The following is a 13,669-nucleotide window of genomic DNA, read 5'->3' on the forward strand; positions in this document are numbered from 1 at the left end:
GGAATAATTCATTTAGTGAGTTCATTTTGCTTTTCACCAGGTATGAATGTGTTTGTCACATAAATAATATATAAAGCATATGTATCATCATCATCATTTCCCCCATGTTATCAGTTGTGAGACAGCCTGAGCATTGCATTTATGAGAATTTGCACATGTAAATTAATTTTTCTCTCATACCTGAAAAAGCTGGAAAGAATGTTTTTCTTCCCCTCAGCCCCCCCGAATCTGACAGCATTAAAGAGAACAGTATCACATGTTCTTTGGGGAATTTCCAAAAAAAAAAAAAAGGTTTAATTTGGAGTCCACAGCAGTATATAAGACTATATGTGAATACGTAGTAGGAAGGAAGGGATGGAGGAAGAGAGAAAAGGAATCCCAACCAACAGACAGATCTACACTAGGCAGGCTAGATTCCAAGATCTTACAGAACCAGCAGCTTCCTAGACTATACCTAAAGCAGCTTCAAGGAGACCAGACCCTTACGTGATCTTTCCAGGGGAGCAGGAGCCATGTAGGAAAGACAAATATCTTTTGTTTCCCTTTCCTGCCTGGAGTCTATACTATCCTAAATTGACAAGATCAGTTTATCGTTAGGGCTAGGCTGCAGAAGACTTGGTAAGATTTCAGGTTTCCACTCCCATTAAATGCTTATTGATTCTTAAACAATATTGAACAATTAGAGATTAAAAAAATCCCCTGGCTGAATGAACATTTCAGTATAAATGAATTGCAAATAACAAGTAAAAGTTCCTAGTTGGTAGGACCTTACAGGTTCTGAACAGAGGAAAGCAGGGGAAGAGAGAAAGAAGTCACTGGATGCCTGAAACAGGAAACAGGTTATATCTGAGGAGGAAAAAGGAAGTGAAGCTGGGGACAGAAGGAAAACTCTGAGCAACTCTGTACCACGTTGGCTCTTTTAGCTTTTGAAAGAGTCGAGACTAATCGAAACTCTACATATTTTTGTTTCACATTTGAAAATATGCAGATTTTTTGCATGATTAATAAAACTTTATATTTCCCCTCTAAAGTACAAGCTTTACATAAAGGAGTTTAATTTCAATAGCCTAAGTACTATAAATTAGTTCTCAAATTATAAAGAGTTTCAACTATTACTTTCATCTGGTGACTTTAGGAAGAGAAATGAACTATGGATTTCAGCTCTCTAACTGTTAACAATGAGTATTAATGAAATGGCATTCTAGATGATGTAGGGCTAAGAAAACACATTACTCCTTTAGGGAGTCCAACTAATTCCGGAAGAGAGAGGAGTTGCTTGGAACTAACTGGGATTTACCCACACAAATGGGGGCACAGAACAGTCAACTGGAACACTAATATACGGCTGCTCCATGTGGTTTGTACTTTCTCACAGCAGGGTAAACTCAAAGTAGTCAGTCTTTTTTTTTTTTCTTTTTTTTTGCGGTACGCGGGCCTCTCACTGCCGTGGCCTCTCCCACTGCGGAGCATAGGCTCCGGACGCGCAGGCTCAGCGGCCATGGCTCACGGGCCCAGCCTCTCCGTGGCATGTGGGATCCCCCGGGACCGGGGCACGAACCCGTGTCCCCTGCATCGGCAGGCAGACCCTCAACCACTGCGTCACCAGGGAAGCCCAAGTAGTCAGTCTTTTGACGTGGCAATGAATACCCCCAAAAGCAAGTGTTTCAGTGAACAAGATGGAAGCAGCATGACCATTTATGACCTAGCCTCAGATAACACATAGCATCATTTTGTAGTATTTTATTGGTTGAAGCAGCCACAAGTCTGCTAAGATGCAAGGGAAGGAGACACAGACCCTAAATCTGGATGGGAGGAATGTCAAAGATTTTGCAGCCACGTTTTAAAACTGCGACACTACTTTTAAAATTTCAGTTTTCAGTTGTTTGCTGCTAGTATATAAATACAACAGATACTGCATATTAACCATATAGACTGTAGCTCCACCTATGTTAATTCTCGTAGGCTTTTTTTTTTCTTTTGTAGATTCCTTAGACTGTTCTAGGTAAATAATCACATCTGCAAATAAAGACAGTTTTACTTCTTCCTTTCCAATCTTTATACTATTTGCTTGTTTGTTTTCTTATTGTGCTAGCTTGGACCACACATGGAATGTCGAATGTTAAGTCGCCTTGCTCCTGAGAGTGGGGGAAATGTATTTAATATTTCATTGTTACTTGCATGTGTTTTGGAACTGTCCTTTATGAGACTAAGTTTTCTTCTATTCTTAGTTTGCAGAAAGTTTTTATTGTTAATTGTAATATTTTGTTAAATGTTTTTCTGCATTTGTTGAGATTATAGATATATATTTATATAAAGACATATAGATTTTCTCATTTATTCTGTTAATATTATGAATTACAGTGATTAACTTTCAAATGTTAAACTAACATTGCATTCCTGGTCAAGTAAAACTAATCATTTTGCTATTAGTGTGTTTCAGGATTTTGCTATTATGGTTATGAGGAATACATGTCTGTAATTTTCTTTTCTTATAAAGTCCTTATGATATTTTGGTTTCAGCATTAATGCTTGTCTAATAAAACCAACGGAGAAATGTTCTCTTTTCCTTTATTTTCTGAAAACGTTTGTGTAAGATTCGTATTATTTCTTCTTTAAGTGTTGGATACAATTCATTAGTAAAACCATCTGAGCCTGGAGTTTTCTTTTAACTTACAAATTAAATAGATAAGAGCTAGTCAGATTTTCTCTTTCCTCTTGAGTCACTTTTGGTAAGTTGTGTTTTTTACAGAATCTGCCCAATTTAAGTTGTTGAATTTATTGTTATATAGTTGTTCATAATAATCCCTTATTTTTCTTTTTATGTCTGTAGGAGCTGTAATGCTAGCTTCTCTTTCATGCCTGATGTGTTTTCCTCTCATTTTCTTGATCAATCTTCCTAGGGGTTCATTCATTTTAACTATTAATTTTTTTCTCTTTCACTGACTGCTGCTCTTGCTTTTTTTTTTTTTTTTTTTTTTTTTTTTTGCGTTACATGGGCCTCTCACTGTTGTGGCCTCTCCCATTGCGGAGCACAGGCTCCGGACGCACAGGCTCAACAGCCATGGCTCACGGGCCCAGCCGCTCCGCGGCACGTGGGATCCTCCCAGACCGGGGCACGAACCCATGTCCCCTGCATCGGCAGGCGGACTCTCAACCACTGCGCCACCAGGGAAGCCCTCTTGCTTTTTATTATTTCCTTCTTTCTGCTTACTCTGGTTTTATTTTCCTCATTTTTTTCTAGTTTATTAAGTCATAAACTTAACCACTGATTTTATGTATTACTCAGTTTGAAATATTCTATAATTCGCTTTGTGATTTCTTCTTTCTCTTATGGGTTGTTTAGAAGTGCACTGCTAAATTCCTAAATATTTGGGGATTTTGTGTGTATTGATTTCTAATTTAATTCCATTATCTCAGAGAATATTTTCTGTAAGATTTTAATTTTTTAAACATTTCAGACTTATTTTATGGCCCAGAATAAGGTCCATATGCACTTGAAAAGAATGTATATTGTGCAGTTATTGGGTAGTGTTCTATAAATGTCAGTTGGATCAAATTGGTTGACAGTGTTGTTAAAATCTTCTATATATTTACTAATTTTTGTCTACTTGTTCTAACAGTTACTGAGAGAGAGGTGTTAAAATTTCCAACTATGATTGAGTACTTGTCTATTTAGCTCTTTGGTTCTATTAGTTTTTGATTCATGTATTTTGAACCTCCATTATTAGGTTCATACATATTTAGGATTACTTTATCTTCTGATAAATTGGTCCTTTTATGTTTATCAAATGTCCCTCTGATAATACTCCTCGTCTTGAAGTCCACTCTGCCTCACATTAATAGACCCACTCCAGCCTTCTTATGCTCCATGTTTATAGAGTATATTATTTTTCTACCCTTTCACTTTCAATCTGTATCTTTAAATAACCTCTCCTGCAGACAGCATATGGTTGGGTCTTGTTTTTTATCCGGTCTGACAGTTTCTGCCTTTTGATAGAAGTATTTGGTCAATTTAAATTTAATGTAATTATTGATATGGTTGATTTTAATCTCTCATCTTGTTGTTCCATACTAAAAAAAATTATTCTGTTCTTTCTTTCCAGGCTTCTTTTGGATTAATCAAACAATTTTTAGTATTTCATTAATTTTATAAATTGTGTTTCCAGTTATTGCTCATGATGGTGATTTTGTTTTAAGGGTAAGAACATGGGAATTTGATAGAATAATTAAATTCACTCAGAACAACATTTACCAGTGGGGATATCTAAAGCTGGTTATGCAGACCTAAATGAGAAGCAAATATATCTAGTAGCAAAATTAAAAAACACATGAATTATGGTTGAGAATCCAGAGCTGAGTCTGCATGCATTTGGATATTCTCCTTGAATTAGCCTTAAGATGTAGATCCTTGTATCACTGACTTTCTTTCAAGGTACCCCTACATGTGAGCAATTTCTATGTTCACTTATTTGTTCAAAATTTATTTTCTGAAATGCCTACTATGTCCAAGGTGAGGTAATCACTATGAAGGATAAAAGTTGAATAAGAAAAGGTTCCTAACTTCAAAAGCATGCAATTTAGTCAAAGGAATAAGTACAGAAATAACTAATTCTTATAAAGCACAAAGTATAATATCTGACATATAATAAATGTTCAATAAATGTTAGTAATAAAAATTTAAGTTCTTATTATACATACAGTAATGTATGAAGTACCGTGAGATATAAAAAAGAAAAACCTATTGTCAATTTGGAAGGATATTGTAACTTACTGGAGGGGGCAGGTGGATCAGCAGGTATTTCATGAATGAGGTGGCATTTAAGGTGGTCCTTGAAAGATGGGCAGGATTCTGACAGGCAGAGATGTGAGGAGAAGGTATATCAAGAAAAGGCGACAATGAACAAATGTATGGAGGCAGGAAAATGGAGGGGAGTGTTTAAGGATTAGTGGATACTTTGGTTTACATGTAAACACAGGGTTCATAAGGGTAAAAGTAGATAATGAGGCTGGAAAGTAGGTTGGATCCAGGCCATTAAGTACCTTAAATGATAGGTCAAGGAGCTGGAAGTTAATTCAGTGAGGTAATAGGGAAGCACTGGAGGTTTCCGAACAGGGAAATTTAGTGATCAGAGCAATGCTTTATGAAGCTTTATCTGGAAGCAGTACATAAAGTCTAGAAGACTGGAGAGACTGGGCAGAGACTACCCACCAGGTATGCCACTAATGGGTTAGAGGTGTGCCTAAAAATGAATCCCTTCAGCCCTCAGGGCTTTAGGGGATTTGTGCAGCTGTAGCCTCAGGGCCAGCCATGGCCAGCCATGGCCAGCCATGAGGAGGCATGATTTTTTATCCCAATGAGCTATACAAATTTTAATAATTTTCCAAGTGTGTTATGATGTGAAAGAAGCACTAGACCAGAAAACCAGAGAAGACCAGGAAGGGCAGCAACACAGATGTGATATCATGGGCAGCTGAACAGCCTTCAGGGTAACAGTGGTAGGAATGACTTTGAGATTAACGGATGTGAGAAACATCAGGAGGGCAGAATTAACAGGATTTAAAGATTGACTGAATGTACAGAAATTTCTCTTTAATTTTGCTCAAAATACTTGCAGAGAAATTCCAATGTTTAAAAAAGTCTAGGGTATGGTAAAGCTAATAGTAGGTAGTAGAAGTATAGATAGAGGTCATCAGCATTGAGAAGAGAAACTCTGATATCCAAGTAATTGGCATGGAAGTTCACATAACTGAAGATAGAGGCCGGAAGAATGTAAATTCTTATAAGTATCTCTGAAATGCTCGAGAAAAGTATATAAATCTCTCAGGAATAAACAGGATTGCTCAGCAATCTCATGCTTACTCAGGTCCTTTTCTTCAGTTTCCAGCACTGACAGAACATTAGGAAGGGGGTAAGGCAGAGAGACGGGTGAAGGAGGAGATGGTTACATTTAGGTCACAGCCAACACTTGAGCTGCAGAGTTAAAACGGAGGAAAGGCATGAGGCATGAGAGGGAGATGGATCCCATTTCATTTTCCCCCACTTCTTAAAAATATCTTAATACCTTTTAGTGGACAATTAAGTAATTTTTAGCATATACACAGTTATGCAACTCTACTTGCCATTTCATTTTACCTGACTGTGGTAAAAAAAAAATAGCAAATATAAAAACTGAGGATGTTTCTAACCATAGAAACTCCACAGCACTGGGTTGGAGTCATGGCTTTACCGATTTATTTGAACTCCACGGAAGGACTGGTAGCTCTACTACCTTTAGTTCAAGAGAAATGCATTATATTTGGAAATAAGAATGAGAATTTTTACAAAGAAAGGAGGAAGTAGCAATTCCTGGAGACATTTTTATTTTTTCAGGTAAAACCTTTTATTTGTTAACTGTATCCTGTAGGAACATTTAGTTTTCACAGTGTGATAAAAATAATCGGGCTTCCCAGGTGGCGCAGTGGTGGAGAGTCCGCCTGCCGATGCAGGGGACACGGGTTCGTGCCCTGGTCCGGGAAGATCCCACATGCCGCGGAGCGGCTGGGCCCGTGAGCCATGGCCGCTGAGCCTGCGCGTCCGGAGTCTGTGCTCCACAACGGGAGAGGCTGCAACAGTGAGAGGCCCGCGTACCGCAAAAAAAAAAAAAAAAAAAAAAAAAAAAAAAAATATATATATATATATATATATATATATATTAAAAATAATCATTTCTATAGCATGACCCCAGGTGAACTTGGGCTCCAGAGGCTCCACCTTCCACCTGCTTTGCACCTCATCTGTACCTTTGTGGAGATTCTCCAGGGGCTCCAGCACTCCCCTCCGGAAGGAGGCCATGGGATCTTGAACACAGGACCGAAGGCTCAGCATGCTCTGTAGGTGAGGCTCCCGGAGAAGCTGCTCCCGATAGGCCGCCAGCTGCGGTGAGCGGCAGAGCAAGGCAGCAACATTGTGGACGAATTCCGGCACCAGGCAGGTGTAGGCATTATCTGCTTGGCAATAGTGATAGGCAACCACCTAAAAAAGAAAGATGAGAACACAGACAGGTTTATCAGTAGCAAGAGCAACGGTCATGGCTACTGTACAATCATTCTCTAACACTGTCTTCTGTCTCCCCACTCCTCAACTTCTTCAAGTAAAAATAAAAACTGCTAAACTTCGAAACTGCCTGATTTATCTAAGATCAGAAACTTGACCCAATATTTCTCTTGTATATGTATGGTATCATAATTCGTAATTAAAATTTATAAATACAAATTGAGTTCTCCCTCTGGATTATAAGAAATAGGAAGCAGGCCGGAGAATAAAGATTTATATTAATCGCTCTAATATTTATTCAGCATAGAGTAGTAGAGGAAAGAGTCTGATACTGTAACAAAGCATTAGGGATAAAATAACCAGAGAAATACCATATGTTAGACTCAACAAACATATGCTCCTAAGGCATATTTTAAAAATTATTAAAAAATTATAATTTCATTATAAACAGTCTTATAAAAAATAAAATGACTCAGACTTAAGAATTATCACCAAGTATTTCCTGAGCACCCAGAGATAGAGAGAATCAGAATTAAATAACAGGAAGCAGAAAAGGAGTGAGATTTTTGTCAGATGCAGGTGTTAAATTCAAAGAACTTAGAAAATGTATGCATCTTAATACCATTCACGGTCTGGCCTGTCAGGCTGGAACCTGCAATTTTAAGCTCTGTTTTTTTTTGTTTGTTTGTTTTTTTGTTTTTTTGCTGTACGTGGGCCTCTCACTGTTGCGGCCTCTCCCGTTGCAGAGCACAGGCTCCAGACGTGCAGGCTCAGTGGCCATGGCTCACGGGCCCAGCTGCTCCGCGGCATGTGGGATCCTCCTGGACCGGGGCACGAACCCGTGTCCCCTGCATCGGCAGGCGGACTCTCAACCACTGCGCCACCAGGGAAGCCCTGGTTTTTTTCTTTTGTTTGTTTGAATTTGCACAGGGTTCACTCTATACCTTCTGGTTGTTCCCTCTGCCTCAAGGGCAAGTGCAGAGGGTGATTTTAATCTAGACCACTCTGTTGGCTCAAGTACTACCTACAAAAGTGATGGGATTGTGTAGATAACAAGAAACTGCAGGGGAGATTCAGCCTGAATGTATGGAAAGCATTGACATGGTGCTCAGAACATACAAGCGCACAGTAATGTTAGCCGATGCCGCTACCACCATCATCATTGCCTTACTTCTTCTCCTCTTCCATCACATCATCTCCATCAACATCACGGTCATCATCAAGGTTCTGTATACCCTCTCCTTTTCAGCTACTGGCTTTGTACCTACAGGCATTTGAAATTTGCCCTAGGAGCATGCATAGATATACCACTGGGACCCCAGCTCCTCAATCATCTCTCAGAGAACAGAGTCATTCACGAAAGTGTTCTGTTTTGAAATGACTCTTAATCTAGCTCTTTAACAAATGCTGGGGTTTCCCTGGTGGCGCAGTGGTTAGGAGTCCGCCTGCCAATGCAGGGGACACTGGTTCAAGCCCTGGTCTGAGAAGATCCCACATGCTGGGGAGCAGCTAAGCTCGTGCACCACAACTACTGAACCTGTGCTCTGGAGCCCACGAACCGCAACTACTGAGCCCGTGTGCTACAATTACTGAAGCCCATGTGCCTAGAGCCTGTTCTCCATAACAAGCGAAGCCACCACAGGGAGAAGCCCGTGCACCACACCAAAGAGTAGCCCCAGCTCACCACAACTAGAGAAAGCCCACGTGCGGCAACAAAGACCCAACGCAGCCAAAAATAAATAAATAAGTAAATACGTAAATTAAAACAAAACAAAAACCCCAATGCTGGAAATGTCACTTTTTAAAAAACACCTGAAATTGTTCTCATTAAGCATTAAGAAAACTGAACGATACAGGAAATGTTATGACACATGTAAAGCTGAGGATAGGAATTGCTTGTGAGTGAAGCAATGATGTCTGAGCACAGTGTGCAACTGGCAATGAGGAGGTGTACTTAGAAATCTCCACTCCTTTCTGTAGACAGATTGATTACAGCTTTATTACCGACCTTAAGCACAACATAAGGAACCCAAAGAGAAAACTTGGCAGCAATCCATCTGTGCTCTCAATGAACGGTGAATGTCAATGGTTATGCCCACAAGGACACAAATCTCCACTTCATAAAAAGCAAACAGCAAACCTCTGAATCAATATGAACTTCCATCGTATTTTACCTCAATTGATTTCATATGTCCAGGCAAACCACAGCTGAGCAAATCAGCTGTAACTTACCCTTTACCTAAAGTAACGGGATAGAAGTTTGAAGGTAAAATTTCTGAAATTTAGGAAGACGGTTCTTTTTTTGATTTCATTAAAAACCATCTGCACTCTTGGCTGTATGAGGTTTTATCTAACAAAGATCATTGCTAAAGTTGCCCCTTCTGTGGCTGCCTTTCTTTCTTTTAATTAAAAAAATTTTTAGGCATTCTAAATATAAAATCTCGATTCCTCTGAAGAATTCAGGCAGAAAGACCATTCAACATCTTCATGAAATTTGTAGTTCGACTCAGAACTGATCATCTACTAGACATTTCAAAGCAGCTACATAGTATGTAAATGTACACACAATCTGTCAAAAACACTTGGTACTTCCCCTTAAATTGTCTATTGACATTATTTACAACTTTTCCTACATATACAAATAGGAAACAAGTCTGGGAATGCAGTTTTTTCCTGCATTCTCTCATTGTACTAGTGTTCAGGGATGGATAATAGATCACTCCCTTCAGCTCTGAGGAAGTCATCACAGCCACCCATACTCAGTCACTATTATTACAACTTCTTGGAAATGGTTCAGAATTAGTCCACCCTCAATAAATCAGCAGGTAAAACCTTTCTGCTTGGTGAACTCTTGTCTCTCACAGTGACTTGTTGAAATTTCATTTTCAGCTATGTTTTTCTTATGTTATTAATTTTTTTCCATCTCACATTTTCCTTATGTTAAATCTCTATATTTTTTATTAAAACAATTCTATCCAAAATATATCTAATATGACCAAAACTGTAGTAATTCTTTGAAGAGGACAGTGAGTAACTTTTAGATTACTGCTGTGAGGGAAGAAAAAAAGGCCAGGTTTGTAGACTATACAGACCAAAAAAAAAAAAAAAAAAAAACAAAACTGGAGGTCAGTATCGCCTTGGGTATAAAAATGTTTTGATTTAAAGCTATACACAAGAAATGATACAACTAAGCAAAATCCTCATCAAAGGCCTTAATCAAATGATTGAATGGCAGCAAACCTGTCAGGCTTGTGTTAAAAGTCCCAGGCCTTCACTCTTTAAAGATTCTTTTCTACTTCAAATGAATAATCTGTGACAGGATTAAGCTAATCTCACATAAAGAAAAGGCAGCTTTGAATATCTGGAACTCATTTGGACATAAAAATTTAATTTACATCATGACTGGCATTTGCATTACTTAAATTCTAATGTTGTCATTGACCTTCCTTCAGGTCTGCTCTCATATTCTTATTCCCTGTCTCCTTCTCATCACTTCTTGAATGCCCTGCCCTCACCACCACCTGATTGATTTCTTTTTTTTTTTTCTGCTGTATGCGGGCCTCTCACTGTTGTGGCCTCTCCCGTTGAGGAGCACAGGCTCTGGACACGCAGGCTCAGTGGCCATGGCTCACGGGCCCAGCCGCTCCGCGGCATGTGGTATCTTCCTGGACGGGGGCACGAACCCGTGTCCCCTGCATCGGCAGGCGGACTCTCAACCACTGCGCCACCAGGGAAGCCCTCCTGATTGATTTCTGACTCAGCGCATCCCTTCCAACACTTCAGGTTACTTTGGCTTTTCGTGTTTCTAGGGACCTGAAGGCTCAGTGTCAAAAACTACTTTCTCTGCCTTTTCTCCTGTCCCTCAACCTGACTCTAATCCCCATCCTGGGACTGGAAGCTAAGAATAGCTCCAGACTTGGGTTCGGCCTCAGTAATTTTCCAGCTTGGAGCTCTAACTTTTTTTTTCAGTAGGACTTCTATTTATTTTTTAAACCTTTTTATTTTGAGCTAATTTTAGACTTAAATGTTGCAAAAAGATGTGAGTTTCCATATATCCCTTACCCAGCTTCCCTTAACATTTTATATAACCATAGCATAATTATCAAAACCAGGAAATAACACTGGCACAACACTATTAACTAAAGGCAGTATTCGAATTTTGTCAGTTTTCCACAAATGACCTTTTTCTGTTCCAGCATTCTATCCAGGACCCCGTGTTGCATTTAGCTGTCATTTCTCCTTAGACTCCCGTAGCCTGTAAGAACTCCTCAGTCTTTGTCTTTCATGACCTTGACACTTTTGAAGAGTCCTTATCTGTTATTTTGTTGAATATCAGTCAACGTGGGTTTGTCTAACGTTTTCCTCACATTCCAACTGAGACCTTTTCGCAAGAATACCACAAAAACAAAACAAAACAAAAAAGCGGATCAATAAAAGGGCTTCCCTGGTGGCGCAGTGGTTGAGAGTCTGCCTGCCAATGCAGGGGACACGGGTTTGTGCCCTGGTCCGGGAAGATCCCACATGCCGCGGAGCGGCTGGGCCCGTGAGCCATGGCTGCTGAGCCTGTGCTCCACAACGGGAGAGGCCACAGCAGTGAGAGGCCCGCGTACCGCAAAAAAAAAAAAAAAAAGAATACCACAAAAACAATGTTGTGTCACTCTCAGTGGATCATGTAATGGGGTTCATGATGTTGACATGTCTTGTTACTGGTGATGCTGACCTTGATCACCTGGCTAAGATAAAGGTTTCTTCTACGTTTCTCTACTGTAAAGTTACTGTCTTACCCTTTGTAGTTAATAAATATCTTGGGGGAGATACTCTGAGAGAATGCAAATCCTGTCTCTCCACAAATTTTTGCCCACTACTTTTAGTATCCATCAGTGGATGTTGTCTGCAACGTTATTATTATTGTGACGTTGTACAACACGGTGACTATAGTTAACAATACTATGTTGTATAGTTGAAAGTGGCTAAGAGAGTAGATCTTAAAAGTTCTCATCACAAGAAAAAATTCTGTAACTACGGGAGCTGATGGGTATTAACTAAACTTAGTGTGGTAATTGTTTCACAATATACACACATATCAAATCATTATGCTGTACATCTTTAACTAATACAATGCTATGTCAATTCTATCTCAATAAAACTGGGGGAAAAGCACTATGAGAGATAAAATATAAGATGTTGGTACAACGTATCTAAGTAACTTAGGAGAGCCAGAGAAGTCTTCTTGAAGGTAAAACTTAAGCTGAGATCTAAAGGATGAGGTGGAGTGAACGCACAGGAGTGCCCCAGGCAGAGGAAAGCAATACATGCAAAGGCCCTCAGGCAAGACACAGCTTTACACTTTCAGGAAATCAGTTTTAGTGTGGCTACAGTGGAAGTGAGCTGGGAGTAGTAGGAGATAAGACAGAGCAGAGGTTTTCATCTGGGGTGGCTCTGATCCCCACGGGACACTTGGCAACGTCTGGAGACAGCTTTGGTTATCACAACCGGGGGTGGGAGGATGCTACTGGATAGTGGGTAGAGGCCAAGGACACTCCTACACATACTACAATAAACAGGACGGCCCCAAACAAAGAATCATCTGGCCCAAAATGTCAATGGTGCTGAGGCTGAGAAAACCTGAGCTAGATATAAAAGGTAAAAGCCCTTTATGCTAATACATGTGATGTTTCAAGAAGGGAGTGTGGATTCCATTTAAGGGCAAGGAGGAGCGCCATTGACAGGTTTTATGTAGCAAGAACAAAAATATGTTTTAGAAAGATTACTCAGGCTTCAGTATAGAGAACAGACTACAATTTAGTCACTCATTTAACACATATTTCTGTGCAAGGCATTGTGCTAGGAGCTGGGGTTAGAGTGGTGAACAATAATTTAAATACTGACCATTCTGGTGGAGGAGACAGATAAAAAATACAAGATTGACAAAGGAATAAATAAGGTTGTTTCCCATATTTAGTATCCTGAATGTAGATGCAATCTGGGTCTCACTATAAAATTTCAGTGTTAATTTTTAGAGGAAAAACGCCCTAGACACATTTTATAAAGCATCATCTATAGGTTACTTGTTTAGTTCTGATCACATTTCTCCTAAAATGTAAATCTTTTAAAAAATACCCAACTGGAACACAAACCAAATCTTATACTTCACTGTTGTCATTTTTTGTTTTTCTCTCTCCATGTGTGTATGTATGGCTTTGTATTATGCTCAACACACACGTGTGAACTGCTGAAATGATCACTTCTTTGGCTGATAGCTTTAACAGTAGCAGCAACAATCTCAGGAACCATATCACTTGACATCCTCCTGATTTAGTACAGAACTAGTCTCTTGGCAAGGATGACATTTCAGTTTTCCTTCTTTCATAGATTTCCTTCGGTGAAAAAAACCTTTGCTTTTTGTGTCACTGTGACACTTCTTAAAATTAGCTGGCTTCTCTAATTAGCTTATTTCAGATGTATTAGCTTCTTAATCTAAGGACTAACCTAGTGACAATTTACCTAATGTGACAAGAGCTTCTAGTTGCATAAAAACTTTTTTTAAAGACTTTTTTTTGGATGTGGACTGTTTTTAAAGTCTTTATTGAATTTGCTACAATATTGCTTCTGTTTCATATTTTGGTTTTTTGGCCT

At 39.3% G+C, this 13,669-nt stretch overlaps 1 protein-coding gene across 4 annotated transcripts in view; it reads right to left on the minus strand.

The window, feature by feature from the left end:
- The window catches only part of TANC2 (tetratricopeptide repeat, ankyrin repeat and coiled-coil containing 2), a 356,371-nt gene that overhangs the window by 65,702 nt on the left and 277,000 nt on the right, over nt 1–13,669 (minus strand). For all 4 annotated transcript variants that reach the window (XM_081218265.1, XM_081218264.1, XM_081218263.1 and 1 more), the window contains one exon: nt 6,781–7,012. In XM_081218265.1, the coding sequence (XP_081074391.1) occupies nt 6,781–7,012 (232 nt within the window). The remainder of the gene's footprint in view (nt 1–6,780; nt 7,013–13,669) is intronic.

The sequence above is a fragment of the Mesoplodon bidens genome (genome assembly GCF_964165515.1).
Source record: "Mesoplodon bidens genome assembly, chromosome: 19".
Classification (NCBI taxonomy): domain Eukaryota; kingdom Metazoa; phylum Chordata; class Mammalia; order Artiodactyla; family Ziphiidae; genus Mesoplodon; species Mesoplodon bidens.